The 16,265-nt window shown below is 32.8% G+C and overlaps 1 protein-coding gene across 1 annotated transcript in view; it reads left to right on the top strand.

Annotated features, from left to right (window-relative positions):
• Positions 1 to 9,592, top strand: part of Myo31DF (Unconventional myosin ID) — a 76,647-nt gene extending 67,055 nt beyond the window's left edge. The window contains exons 10-16 of the mRNA XM_085944481.1: positions 3,776 to 3,922; positions 5,399 to 5,625; positions 6,641 to 6,790; positions 6,956 to 7,150; positions 7,369 to 7,663; positions 8,110 to 8,264; positions 8,971 to 9,592. Coding sequence (XP_085800607.1) covers positions 3,776 to 3,922; positions 5,399 to 5,625; positions 6,641 to 6,790; positions 6,956 to 7,150; positions 7,369 to 7,663; positions 8,110 to 8,264; positions 8,971 to 9,139 — 1,338 coding nt within the window. The 3' untranslated portion in view covers positions 9,140 to 9,592. The remainder of the gene's footprint in view (positions 1 to 3,775; positions 3,923 to 5,398; positions 5,626 to 6,640; positions 6,791 to 6,955; positions 7,151 to 7,368; positions 7,664 to 8,109; positions 8,265 to 8,970) is intronic.
• The last annotated feature ends 6,673 nt before the right edge of the window (positions 9,593 to 16,265 follow it).

The raw sequence follows: 16,265 nt of genomic DNA, 5'->3' as shown, positions 1-16,265 counted from the left end.
ATTTTTACGAAAAATAAAAATGTTCAATTTTCAATAATTGCATCAAGCGAAAACGTGGGCCTGTTCAATATATTTTTCTTACTTTTTAGATATATTTAACGTAATATTTTAATTTATATTTATTATGTTATTTACTAATTTCCAATCAAATACAGTCGGTCAAGGACGTGCTGCCTCTAGCGGCAACAACGTGCGATACCGAAATAACTGTCATCTGTATTAGATTCTAGTTCGCATGAATAATAGGTACCTACCTCGTATGTAGATACGTGCGGTTAGTATGCATGCACATGGTAACATATTTTATTACGAATGGTCTGAAACAATTTGAGAAATTTATGTTAGCATTTATATTAAGCCGTCTTCTCATTTGTTTACTTGTATATTGATAAAATAAAGCAAACATTCATCAGTCAATTTCAATACACTGCTAGCAACGTTCCCTCTAATTTTTCTATTGTGTGTGTGCGGATCATCAATTCACGCATTTGAGCAGTGGCGTAAATAGGGTTGGTGTCACCCGTCAGCCGGTGTGGTAAATTTACACCCCCCCCCCCCACAAACAAACACATACAATTGTTCATTAAAACTTATATTGTTAAGGTAGGTATCTATTTATTAATTTCAGCGATTTTATATAATAATAACACTAACAACGATAATTTTTGAAGTACTTACTTAAATAAAAAAATAGGAAATAAAGAAAAAAAGTAAAACGCCCGATACAAAAGCCAATTTGTTGCATTTAGAAAATTTGCGGCGTCATACTGTCAACGTGAAGATGTTTTTACTTCCTTAGATAATTCATAATTATCAGCTTTGTATGAGCTAACAATTTTTTTAATTTTGCTTATGTGTTCCTTTCTTTCATGGCCACTCTTGACTAGTCATATAAATTCGGTTAAAGCACACTTGAGTGCATGGCAACCTCAGTTTGGGTAACTGCTCCTGAGACATTCTCAGTTATAAAAAATCAATTAGACGAAATAATGTTCGCGCTTACGTAGTAGGTAGGTACAAGTTAATTTTCCTGAATCATCTTATATGAAAAGACATACATATCCTGAAAAACTATCGCGTTTGATATATTATATGCATTGAATTCTATTACCATTACTTCAAGTGAATGTGAACGCGAATTTTCGCAAATGAATCTAATTATTACCCCAATAAGCAGTGGCGCACCCAGGATTTAATATTGAGGGGGGCCAAAGGAGGAGAATGTAAATTAGTCCCATAAGCTCTTTTTCTTCTTCACAGCCTAATTTATCGTTTATCGGTCTTTTGTCTATTGCACTCGGTTTACCTAGACCATGGTCCCCACATCATGAAACGGGCCCTCAGGCTAGGATATTTGGCGGCCCCCCTACCTACCGCTAAGATTAAAGGCAGTGTGAAACACTACATTAACGTTTTTCAAATTGTGTTTTAGTTCAAATTAAGGGTACTTATACAGTGAATTATTGACGATTTTTAATACATCTACTTTAATAATGGAGCTGTCGAGTATCGACACGTAATAATCAAAAAATATATTGCACAATTATATAAGTAATTGAAAATGTTCATGGCCATGAAGTGTAATAGCGCCGCAGGCGACTTTTTCTACTATTAAAGCTACTTTATGATGTGTGTTTATCTCACTTATCTGGTCAACCCGACACGCCGGACCCCCCACAACCCGGGCCCCCAGACTAGAGCCCTGTCAGCCCTCCCCAGCCATGACCAATACCACTCCTGAATTAAGTTGGACACCGAGAATTTTTTGACAGTTCATTAGGGATTGGGTTTCTAAAATTTTGTTTGTTTTTTTCGTTTTTTTCGAAATTTTTGTGTTAGAAATTAAAATCTAAGAAATTTTTCTAAAAAGATTGATGGAGAATTATTACAAATCATTTTTTTGCCGTGTTTTTATTTGTCTAAGGCCTAAGCCCAAAGGTATAGTTTATTGGCTTTCAATTTCAATGTTTAAAATCATTCTGATAATTTTCATGTTTGGGGGATGCCAGGGCCCCTCGATCCAGGGCATATCGACTTGGACACTAAAGACGTACCTAGTGCGTAACGATTAGGTGGCCAATCGACATAATTAGCATACTATTTAAAAGTGGTAATTAAAAAGCAATTATCTAATCAGCAGTCAATGTGTTAAGTAATTAACATACCTACTTAATATATATTCATCGAAAATAAAATTGATACAATGTTTGTAAGTAGCTAAGTAGCAAAACATTACTTATAAAATATCTGCAAACTAAATAATGTCAAAATTAATTATAAAATTAATTTGGGATATACCTATTCAGATTTAAATAATTAGATCAGTCCTTATTTGGTTTCACTTAACCAGTTTCCAATATTTGTATAAGTAATCAGAAGTATTTACCTACCAAAAATAATCTCGACTGGCATATTTATACCTAGTCACAAATCAAAACTGGCGCAACGTTGCTTTTTTGCGATGGTCCGAGACCACAGAAAAGAAAAAATATATTTCTGAGTTCCCTCCCTGTCCAGCCAATTCAGCCAGCATTGATGGCAGCTAGCATTGATATATTACTAGGTAGGTACCTGCACGACTGACAGATGCTTTCCAAATAAACCCTGCAGTGTGCAGTGTGCCTGCCTACATTTATTATTATTACCTACGTTTTGTGAATGCCAGAAAAAATAAATTATCAACACATTCGACGTACTGTTTTGAGTCCCTATGGGTCTATTCTATTCAGATGTTAGGTATATTTTCTTATGATGAGAATAAATTATTATTGTCAATGTTTTGGGTAGGTATATTTAATTATTTTCAAATCACCAAACCGGCTGTCATCTTCGGATTGTTCTAATAATGTATTGATAATATTTATATTTTTACTTAGGTAACCTAATCATTATTTTCTAAAAATGTGTTGTAAAATAGTCTATGACGCCATTTTTATGGAGATCGTGTGTATGGTCTAATGATTCCATACCTAATTAATTATCTTCATTACTATGAGAATGTCAATAATTCACAGATTGTTATCACATATAAATATCATTACACAATATTATTATATGTATATATTTTTTTAATATTACTATAAAATCCAAATTCTAATACAATCCAATCCATTCCAATTAAACTCACATAAGTAATTATTATAAGGTACCTACTACCAGGTCGATGGTCCACGTATATTTTTATAATAATCTGACAAAATATAAAAAAGTCCGATTGAAATAAAATGCAAAAAATATATATACCATTGTTTAAATAATAACTGTAATTATATCACCTGTTTTTAGATTTTTTATTAATATATAATTACAGTGACATCTAGATAAGATGCCTCGAAGATTCATTCAAATTGGATTGTAATTGGAATTAGATTCTGATATAATTTTGACCTATATGCTTTGTAATTCGGGGAATAGATGGCTCTATAAAAACGAAACTTTTGATGACATCCCCCTTAAGTATCTTCTTCTCTTTGACTTATAAATTTATACAATCTCAGATTAGGTTAAATAAACAGATCTAGTGTTTATATACAAAATTGCTACAAAATAGTTTGCCATAAATACTGAACAACAAACACATGGTGCTATTTTTTCATAACAAACAATTTGTCATACATCTTTGCCAACCATTCTAAATGGAATACTAAACATTACCTTTCAATTGATCAATGCTCCGTACTTGTTTATAGATCTGTCATTTCGAAAGTAAAAGTATTTATTTGTACCTGCTATTGGTATCGATACTTGTGTACTATATTTATTTATCTTATTTTAGACATCCAAGAGACCTCCGTCAGCTGCTTCGCTGTTCAGAGCGTCAATGGCTGCCCTCGTTGCTGGACTTCAAACCAAGGAGCCATTTTATGTCCGATGCATCAAACCAAACGCCTACCAGAGCCCTATGAAATGGGACCGAGAACTGGTATGTAATTATTCCTTGTTTTTCTACAATCTGCCTTGAATTGGAGACTCCTCCAAGATAGTTTTATTAATGACCATCCAGTGAATTGTTGTCATCTTCTCCATAGTATGTGTCGCTTTTGAGATTAAGCTCATCTATAATAAGTGCTTATCTGACAGTAGGTTAGCAAATTTTATTAATATCACAACTCTGATATAATTTTAGTACAGGATCTTTATTGACCTGATTTATTTCAGAATGGCGATATGAAATACATGATTGCACAATACATTGATGTTATTATACCTTATGACTGAGGATCGTGACCCTGGATGATTTGGCTGTCCATCTACCTGGCTTGGCTCTATCATTCAGCGGCACGCAAAGCCGATATCAGTGGTATCATTCTCAATTTGATCATCTGGAAAGAACTCTTCCTTATCTTATCTGACCTTCAATCTGCGGGCTTTATGAATGTAAAATTAGAGAGTCCGGCGAAAGGCAAAACGCGGAGATTGTCTCAAATCTGGAACTCTATGATTATTGAATCGTTAGTGTTTTTGACCATCCACAAGACTCAGTTTTTCAAACTTTTGTATTTACTGTCCAGTGTCATATTTATACAAATTGGGAAGACATGGTATCACATATTTTGTAACTTTATACCTTTTTCGCATTTTTTAGTACATTGATAGGCCTCTTTGCTTCATTACCTCGGATAAAATTACATCAAATGATATTCACTTGTATTAATATAATATGTAGTAATAAATAAATAAATACAGTGGAACCCCGATCTACCGTTCTCGCATAAATCGTTTTCCCGCATGGATTGTTCATTTTTGAAAGTCCCGCCAAACACTCATAAAAACAATGTTAAATAATCACACATTAACCGTTCCCCGTCACAAATATTATCCCGATTGACCGTTTTTGTTGAATATTATTCATATCGCTTTTGTAGAATTGTTTATGATACATACAGACCTCGTTTCGCTTTGTTTGCATAGGTCGGTCGGCGCTCAGGCTTGCTTCGAATCTCGTATCACGAATTTTTCGCAACTAAAATGCCCCCCATGAAGAAAACTAGAACTCTAGCTTAGAAACTGAAAATAATTCAAGACATCGAAAAAAATCCAGGAGAAAAACGAGTTTTTTTTTTATATATCCCGCATTTATCACTTTTTTTAGGGTCCCTTGGAAACCGTAATCGGGGTTTCACTGTATCTATATGTAAAACAAATATTTTTAGAATATATTACATCATTTTCATCCTAGAACCGGAGTGCAAAGTTATGAAGCATATACTCAATATACCAATTGTTTTTGCTCTTCCAAATTGGTTGCAGTTTCAATTTTGCCATTTATATTATTATAACTTGCGGTGCAGGGTCATAATAGTGACATATTTTTATCATCATAGGTTTCTATATCTCTTCTTACTTTAAATGTAATTTTTTTATAACACTAACTTTTATTCCTTGTTCAATTCTACAGGTCAAACATCAAGTGGCCTACCTTGGTTTGGTGGAAAATGTTCGCGTACGACGCGCTGGTTTCGCAAACCGTCAACGCTACGATCGCTTCCTCAAGCGCTACAAGATGCTTTCGCAGTTCACGTGGCCCAACTTCCGACAGGGGAGTGACAAGGAAGGTGTCATGGTACTTCTGAGAGACCGGGGGATCACCGACGTTCAATATGGGCAGACTAAACTATTTATAAGGTTTGATAATTTTTTCACTTGTCATGTGAGCATCACCAAATTCCAAAAAGACCATTAAATATATTACACCGGGCATGGCAGCCATGTTTCTGGACCTGGGAATACACATTTATTTTATCGGTCATATGACATCTTCAAAAATGGTTGTGTTATGAATGACGACTGCTAGTAAAACCACTCACTACAATCACTTGTGGGTATAAGAGATTTAACATCTCGAAGTTGACAGTGGTTTAAGCCGTGAGCCAGTTACTCATTGCACGGACTGTCTGAATATCCGAAATGGATTTGGAGGGTTCTACTACTGAAACTACGAGGCACCGTAAGGTAATCGTGCATTCTTGTCAGAATGACACATGTATTTGCAACTTGCCCTTCGCCGATTACCTTACCATGCTTTGTTGCTTCTGCCTTCTGTGCTATAAATGAGCGCATGTAATTTTACATATGCAGTTTGCCATATCATAGTTTACTGTGAGCATTGAGATCAAAAATTGACACATTGTTCTTGGATCATTTCACCGTGAAGTAAGTTTTACGTATCTTCTAAAACCATTTAGATGCGAAGCTTGTTTGCATACTGATGTTACAATTTTATTAGATTCAATGAGAACATTAATTTGATATTTGATAGATAGGACTTAATACTTATTTGCTAACTTACTTTTGAAGCATTCATAATTCTATGGAAATATATAATATGATTGTGATTGTATTTATAATTTATTTACCTACCAATTTTCTTCTATCTTTCCCCTTGGTTTTTATTATGTATTTTTTAAATGTTTTATTTAGAGATAATTTCATTCTCAATGTTATACGGCAAACTGTATACTTAAGTACAATTTTCCAGATATGGCAAACACCAAATGCATGCACATTAAAGAAATATAAAACATTAAAGCCAATAAGTCATTGCGTGAGTAGGTTTATATAAAAATCCCATTACATTGTTAGAATCGATTCTGCTTATTTGTAATTTATCAGTTATCATATTTATTATTTTTCTTCACAGGAGTGCTAAAACTTTGCATGCGTTAGAAGCAGCACGTGCCGCATTACTTCCCAGCATTATTATCCTGTTGCAAAAGCAATGGCGCGGTGCTCTGGCCAGACAACGATACCGCAAGATGAAGGCTGCCATGGTGATTATGAATGCGTGGAAGTAAGTACATAATGGAATATTTACATTTTCGAAATGTTTCTCAATCTAACTAACATCTGCAATTATTAGTATTCTAATTCTAAGCATAAACAAAATATAAGTATGAGTATCGCACTGTCGCTGAAGTTTCGTTTGTAAATTTTAATTCTATGCATTTTTTCACAGAAACTACAAACGACGTCAATTCATCGCCGAATTACGTCGCAGACTAGCTGCAAGCAGAAAGGGAGCTCTCCCTGCAAACGCATGGCCACCTGCTCCCCGAAAGTTCCCTCTAGCACTTCTGCAAGGCGCTCACAGGCGATGGAGGGCGTGGCTGGTACTCAAGCCTGTTCCACGTGACCAGTGGCCACAACTCAAGTAAGAATTTCAAAATCAAATTGCCTGATATCATAAATAAACATTTTAATTTCATTTATTGGTTGATTTCTTGCGTTTTTTTTAAGAAACCTACATTGTATCCGAGTACAATGTCATAATTTGAAATTCCAATCATTCTGTACTAAAGATATTTTATAAAGCCGTATCGGTGTAGAATTAATGTCCTCATTTCATTGGCGCTTTACATATTTTTTCAGGATGAAGATTGCCGCCGCAGGATGCCTCCGAAGTCGGCGTTCCGATTGGGGAGCTTCCAGATCATGGACGGGAGACTATCTGTCGCAGCCATCCTACAACCCTTCATCCGCTCAGTATTTGAAAGCATTGGCTCAGATCAAACCACAGGCTCGACCACTGTTCTCATGCCGCCTCTTCAAGGTGAACCGTTTCAACAAGGTGTCGGAAAGGTGTTTGCTGATCACGGATACATCCATCATGAAACTGGATCCCAGGAACTTTAAACCCATGAAAAAACCCATGCCTATTGCTGAGGTATGTGCAGTTTTAATGTGTAAACATCTTAGCTTGCCCCCTCCACTACGTGCTGTTATAGTTGTCTCAGAAAAATGTGGCAAAAAATTAAATGGAAATACATCATGCACAGCAAAGCCGGCATGCGTGTCAGCTTAGTCGCGGTAAAAATAGATAAATTTCTCCCTGGTGTGATCATGTGGAAACAGTGTCCCATTCTGAATGGCCTACGTCACGCGGATGTTAAATGTTTTTCACGCTGTTGCTCGTCACTACATATTATATTGACGCAGACTCTATACTTCATTATTATGCTTTTATTGATATTCTATAGTTTCTATAGTTACCAATTTGACCACGCTAAAAATATTCTGGAATTACTATGAAGTGTTGTAATACAAAAATTAGATAGGCTCTCTTTTCACAGGTACAAACTCTTCGATAATAACCTACTTATATTTTTTCAGTTGGGAGTGGTGCGAGTCATGAGCAGTTCCGCCCAACTGGTAGTTTTGGGAATCCCGGCTGCCAAGAACGATTTGGTAGTAGCTCTGGTGCCTCCTGCGCCTGGCCAAGACTTGGTCGGCGAGCTGGTCGGAGTGATTGCAAACCGTTTCCATATGTAAGTCATATGAATACATACTACAAAATTTTAAATTCCATTTTATACTCAAAACTTTTTTGAAGATATATGGTTAATTAAAGTGGCTTTTGGGTCTCATAAAAATACATATTTCCCCATCGCCCTTCAGCTTTGATTAACGAAAAATAAATTGCCAACCGAATTATTTTTAATGAATTGCATCACTTTAAGTTCCATATTTACCATGATAATAATATAATATTACGTATTTAATGATGGTTTAAAAACTGTATTTTTTATTCAACGAATAATTCACAAGATTTAAGAATGTGCATAATTTGAAAACACGTCTGAGAAATATATAACCATTAGAAAAAAAAATTACACCCAGCAGGATCCTGCATCTCTCGGGAATTGCGCCCATGTGCACTGACCACTATGCTATTTATAGGTGTCTTATATAATTGTGGCGAATTTTAACTAATGATTCTTATAATACTCTGAAGCTCTTTCTAAATTGCGTTATTAATAGGCAATCAGCTTTTGTATTTCAAATCAATGTATTAAATTACCTTAATTATTATTACTAACCGATATCAGGATTGCTTTTTGTTATAACCTACTTGAACTTGCGACTACGTTAATTAACTATTTTTTTTATTCAACGAATAATTCACAAGATTTAAGAATGTTACATTCACTACATGTTACAAAAAAATTGTTAATTGAATTCTATTTCTTTCAGGTTAAGAGGCTCCGATCTTCACGTAGAAGTGGAAGTTGGCGAAACAACACGTTGCATTCTGGGAGGAAAGGACCGACCTCTTCAACTGCATTCAGGAGCCGGGGCGCCCGCACCATTTACCCACGCGCACAACATTATCTCCTACCATCCTAACGCGGTTTCTGCGTAAAATCATAAGTGCCCTTGGTACAATTATCACTTCAAAACTCACAATACTGTGGGAACTTTTCTAACAGCAAGTTATTCTAGAAGCCAAGTTAACTATTGGCGTATAATTTAGCACCTGCGGATACAGTCTCGTACCTTATAGTTACTATAATAGGTTTGTCATCGCTAAAAATCGTAGAATAACTGTTTGGATAATCAAACTGTGACATGTAGTTTACGGAAGTAAAAAGTAAATATTTTACAATGTCGACTACTGACAACTAGTGTGCAAGTAGGTGTTAAATACCGCTTTAACAATGTCTCTGAAAATAGGTCTGTTGTTGATATGATTAAAACTACCATGATGTGAAATGTGACGATAAAACAGAACATTGCTGTGACAATAATAATATTCATACAAAATTACCTCATCCATCACTTTCTTCGTTATACTGTGGTTTTATCCTAAATCGTGAAAAAGTATTAATTATGAAAAGATATTTTAATGAATAATATATATTTATTATTTAATAATACATTGAAAAATATTATTGTGTACTTTTATACAAATCAATTATTATGTTCTGTGCCTTGGATATATTATGTATATATAGTTTTTCTATCTATTTTACATATAATAGAATATATAATAATTACATTATGTATTAGAGAAAAGCTAGTACTCTTAATGGATTACAACTGGCAATAAAGTTCTAATTTACGTTAAGTATTTCATATTTCTGGAATTACATAATATAATAATATGTATTACATTTTCCACTGATAGATGTGAACTACATTATAATCTGTAAATTTGGGTTGATTTTGACACGTGTTTTAAATTATTTCACTATGATTTAGAAGACAAATAATGTCAAATATTAACTAAATTAAACCTATTTTTAGGTTCTTTTGTATGTAATTATCAACTAGTTCATTTCACAAATTTTAACGACTTTAAAGTGGTCCGTACACAGAAAATCGACTCAGCCAGATACATAGCCAAATGCTTTATCAATCTTGCACACAGATACGATTTATTCCATAAAAGCCAAAACTTCATTAAACGAAATGTTATCAGAAGAAACATTAGTTTTCTGAAATAATTACGCAGAAATATTGGATGTATTCGTCAATTAGACATAATAATATTGATGCAATATTCTAGCCTCTTAAAATCGTCCACCAAAATCGTACCGTGCCTCATGTTCGACAGATAGCAATAGAGGCGACTTCAGCTTGTTACCAAAATTGCGCACACAAACTATTTCTTTCCTAATCGACAATGTTGACTCAATTTTGTGTGCACCAGTGCATTAAATTACATAGATAAAGATAAGTCTCTAAGCCTTTGAATTAATCAATAAGGACTCCGTGAACATACTATTTTTAAAACAGTAAAAAAGATATTTTTCAATACAATAAATTTTGTACATTATACGTTGTATTCATAATAAGTTTGTTATACGAGGGTGGGTCAATAATTCCTTAGAAAAAAGCATTAAAACAGTTTTTATTTTTGTATTTTTTTTTTATTTCTCAACATAATCGCCTTGGAGCTCAATACACTTGGTTAGACGTTTCTCAATTTTTTTTAAACCGTCAGAAAAATAAGTTTTCGGAAGGTCCTCAAAATAAGCATTTGTCCGATCGATGACTTCTTCATTTGAAAAAAAACGTTGTCCACTTAGCCATTTTTTTAAGTTTGGGAAAAGGAAAAAGTCACTGGGGGCTAAATCTGGCGAATACGGTGGGTGGTCGACCAATTCGAACTTCAATTCTTCAATTTTAGCCATTGATCGTAAACATGTGTGAACACGGGCATTGTCCTGATGAAAGAGGATTTTTTTCCTGTTTAAATGAGGCCATTTTTCTTCAATTTCGTTTTTTAGCTGGTCCAATAAAGATGCATAATAATCCCCTGTTATTGTTTTTCCTTTTTCCAAATAGTCAACGAAAATAATTTCACGTGCATCCCAAAATACAGTAGCCATAACCTTACCAGCTGATTTTACGGTTTTCGCCTTCTTTGGACATGGTTTGTCTTCGCAATCCACTGCTTTGATTGTTCTTTCGTCTCGGGAGTATAGTGGTGTATCCATGTTTCATCTACAGTCACAAAGCGACGAAAAAATTCATCCAGATTGCGTTGCATGAGCGACAACAGGGCTTTAGAGGCCACCACCCTATTGCGTTTATTGTCGACTGTGAGCAAACGCGGCACCCATCTTGCAGAAATATTTTTCATGCCCAATTTGTCATGTAAAATAGAAATGACGCTACTTTTTGAGATCCCTGTAACCTCAATTATCTCACTCAACTTTAATCTTCGGTCACTTAACACCATATCGTGGATTTTATTGATCATTTCTGGTGTAGTCACCTCTACAGGACGTCCTGAGCGTGGTTCATCCTTTGTTGATGTACGACCACGTTTAAATTCATTTAACCAGTTATAAATAGTTGCAAGTGAAGGAGCAGATATGCCGTGAACTAAATCCAACTCATTTTCTATTTCCTTTGCTGTTAACCCTTTTATATTAAAATGTTTAATAACAGCTCTAAACTCAATTTTCTCCATTTTCCATTTTTCCATTTTCCACAAGCAAATTTTTTTTTTAAATGTACGAAAAACATACAACAACCCGACCAATCTGATTGAAACTTCGCAGCATACTGAATCGGTAGTGCCGCTGCATGAAAACAAACCGCTTACAGTACTAGTCGCGCCACTTGTCGGCTTTTCTAAGGACTTATTGACCCACCCTCGTAATATGAATGTAATACATAATATTTTTATTTTAATAAATTAATCTTGTAAGTGGCCATAATCTTATTTTTGATGATGTAAACACGATTAAAATTTTGTCCGACCGTAGCTTGTTGTGGATAGCCTGTTACAAGTACAAAGTTTGCCCCCTAATTTATATAGAAATTTTTAATATACCTATTCAAACTGCATTATTCATACTAGAATATTCCATCCAAACCTACTGCAGTAGTGGATTTTTAAATAATTGTCGTATTTCAATGGGTGTTCAAAGAAAAATTGTCTGATAAATTGACACATATTTCAATTTTTAATTAATTACTTTTTTTATTCAACGAATAATTCACTAGATTTAAGAATGTAACATTCTAATTATTGATCATACATAATTTTTGAAAACACTTCTGTAACACTTTAACATAGTGGTCTATGTGCGTGGGCGCAAAACCCAAGAGATGCAGGTTCGATCCTGGGGTGTCTTACTTTTTTCAAAAAGATTTTTTCTATTGGTTATGTTATAATGTATTTTCTCAGAAGTGTTTTTAAAAATTATGTATATTTCAATTATTCAATTTAAATATTATCCCTATTATAGATATCAAAAGAACTTCCATAGTGTCACAGAAAGTTATTACTAATTGTCCTTATCCAATTGATTATACTGTCATAATAATATCGCTCCGTGAAACAATTGTATATTGATAGTAATACATATATTTAATCAATCCCAATTTTGCTTTTGAAGCAGTCGTACAGTCTATATATACATACAATATTATGCTATTATTATTTAATTCACATTGCCTATACAATCTAAAATTGATGTGACTTATTTTTATTAGACTTATACGCCATTATTGGCTACATAAATTGTGCATTAATTGTGTTATTTTAGGTTAAAAACAGTATTTTTAATGAATTAGATTTAAGAGGAAGTAATTACGTATACGTAATAATAATATGGTATATCATTGTTTGTAAGTAAAAGTAACCAATCATTGAAGTGTTGTCTAAAACAATGTTGCAAGAGCAAAATATTCATATGCGAATTATCCCAAAAAAAATATTCTATATTATATTACATGTCGACGTTTCATGACAATAAGAAATTTATATTAATTTTTCAATAATATCGTATTCCAGACTAAGTTAATTATTTTTTTGTAGTTTCACATCTAAAAATTTATGGGTTATTTTAATTATTATAATATGATCTTTTACCCTAAGGGGGCAGGATCTGATATAAAATATTCTTTGAGAACCCTATACTGAAATCGGTAATTTTCAACTGAATTTTTTTTTAATAAATTTAGGAGTTAAAAAATGTGATGTAACTTAAATGGGGTATAATAGATTCTGTTTCAAACTATGGCAATGGGGGTATATGGGGTAAAAGATACCAAATATCATTTGACGTCTTTGTAAACGATCCCTAAGGATATTTCTTATTTTATTGCCTCCTGTAGTGCAGGCACTTCACTGCAAAACAACGTGTCAGCATATTGGCTGCCATGTTGTTTTGTTATGTAGATCGGTGTTACTATAAATCATCGAATTTGGATGCCAATGGATCAGAGAGGTAAAGTAGCTCTAATTACACTAACGACATTGTTCTAGATGACACTTCAGTCATTAATAGGACATTATTGACTCTATGTAGACTTTGTTACAGAGGGTATTTTACTTTTGCTTATTTGTACAATGATAACACATTCATAATAATTATCTCAATATTCCCATAATAATTACAGTGTTGTCATAATGAAAAAATAGTTAAAAAAAATGGGAATATTGATACTATCATTATAATTTATTGTCCTCAATGTATTATATTATATTTTTTATATTAGCGTAGTTTATTGTGCCTATAGGAGTTGTGATATTTTTAGTGTTATTGTAGCGAAAGAAACTGCTAGGAAAGAAAAGCATAATGATTGGACACGCATTTGTATAGTGTTTTATCTGACAAAGGATGGTCCCCACGTGAAGCTGATTCGCACACGTGATTAGTGGAGAGACTACGCAGCCTTCTTGAGATAAATACTCTATACTTGAAATACTTAATTATATAGTCCTCCTCAAAAAAAAAAGATCATAAAAACTATTTATATTTTCCATGACATAATTTGGTTACGTTGCAGAATAAAATAAATGAAGAAAAAAAAAATTTACAAACTCACTTTCTTGACAATGAAACTTTACTCCATGAAATGTTTTTGAAAAAGTATTTTTGGAAATGTGTATAAAAGTATAATATTCAATGTAGGTACATATTTATATGAAGATTTTAGCCAGTATAATTATATTGTCTAAGTTATAATTTAATAAACAGTAGCCTTAGTTTACTTAATGTAGCCATATTACACAGTCATAATCAATGCTTTTATGCTTTTTTTTTTACTTAAAATCTATACTGTTTTATTGCTTATGCATAAATTATTCTATTGACTATTTTGTATTTATGCAATATGTATTATAATATCGAAAGTATTGTATTTTATTTTAAAAAAAAATGGAATTCAATAATACTAAAAATACATAATTAAATAAGATTTTTGTATAATTTTACTTTCAGTATTTACAAAATCCAATCGAAGGGATGTATTCAAAGAATTCTGTGTTTATTATTAGTTTAATTAAACTAGTACATATATATTATTGAATATTAAATTGTATTTATATGAATACAATGATACCTAACTATTGCATTTAAATCACTAATCAATTATCACATTTTGAGTTATGCAGGATGGTGCGAATGTCATCATCATAATTATTTTGAAGATAATTTAAAAACCCTGAAGATTTTTAAGTCCCCTAAGTAAATATTTTTCTTCTTAGTCGTGCCCTCATAGCTGAGGATCGTAACCGCCTTGAAATTGTGTCATCTTTTGAAGGACCAAGACTTTTTATCCCTCTCCTGCTTCTCCAGGGCAAAGTGAAGACTGTCCCCAGTCAGCTAATTCAATTGGTTGCTCCAGCGCGTCGACGTTCTTTATCTGCTTCGCCTTCCACCAGTCTCCAGGTTATTCGTAACAATATGTCCGAACAATATTGTTCGGTGCGGACCGGAAATGTGTTTTCTTAACTTTTATAATTTTAATCATCAATTTCGAAAAATAATAGGCTAATGGCCCCTGTGCTAAGTTGGGTCCTTCTCATAATATTTGCCATCACTGCCTTCAACATTTCTGTCATTAAAATCTCGATTTTTTTGTCATGTCCACTAAAATGAAAGAATGACTGAAATGTCTTCTACGAACTTCTCACTATGTTATCGCAACGTTACTACATTTGAATGAAAATATTACAATTTCATCACGTTCTTGCGGTCTGTTCATGATGCATAATAAATTGATGTTAAAAAACTAAATTCTGATATCTTCCGATAAGGTGATGACGTATGTGCCATTCTGTATTTTACATCCAATTATAACATTATTCGTAAAACAAAACGCCAAATCATATGCTTAAAGATGTATGTATATTTTGTATTTCACTCAAATATGTTGAAACTGAAAACTGTTCTTTTTATGGAAATATTTATTCAGATAATTTTTTAATATAACGTCATCTTGGTGGTGAACTGTCCTACACCACATGCTCTAAAAAATGGTTTTATTTGACCAAACGATTTTAAAAATACCAAATTGTATGGTATTGAAGACTGAATAGATGTATTTAATGTTTGTTTATTGAATAATATTATTATTTATAAAATATAATTGTCTAAAAATTTGTATTAAACCAAGGCATAAATTCTCAAACATCATATTTCTGAAATCTATAATATAATGTGGAAAAGGTTAGTTCACAACTAAGTTGACGATAAATACGGAATAGGTGCTATAATGATGAAATCATTAATTCATAATTTATTTTTCAATATGAAAACAGTTTATTGTTGTCTTTTTTTCACATTATTAGAATTATGTATTATTTTTTCCCTTAAAGACACACATATAAGGCCGTTAACATAATAAGGATTAAGTACATTATGTTTAAACGCTTTTTATAGCATAATTCTTTTATTGCTTTTCATTGCATTTATATTTGCAAAATTAAGTTAAATGTGTACATTGTTTTTTTTATCTTTATTGTTTTTGTTGCTTACTTCATTGTTCACGAACAGTAAAATGTGATGGTCTTGTGCCATTATATTAATATTTCATACAACAGTTTATTTAAATGTGCCTACTATTTTGTTAAGAAGTTTTAATATTATCTAAATAAAATGTTAATTGATTTATAATAATTATTGTATGTATTTATTATTTCCTGTCCACTCACTTTCTAGCTAAATATTATATTGAAGATGCTAAGCTAAACGGGTTTTTATTGTCGAACAAGAACTTCTTGTGCACGTTTTAAAACTATG

This window comes from Rhyacophila brunnea, unplaced genomic scaffold (genome assembly GCF_057557595.1).
Source record: "Rhyacophila brunnea isolate RB1 unplaced genomic scaffold, BYU_Rbru_1.0 scaffold_17, whole genome shotgun sequence".
Lineage (NCBI taxonomy): Eukaryota > Metazoa > Arthropoda > Insecta > Trichoptera > Rhyacophilidae > Rhyacophila > Rhyacophila brunnea.
Note: the sequence above shows the minus strand (reverse complement) of the source record. Positions and strands in the feature narration are given on the sequence as shown.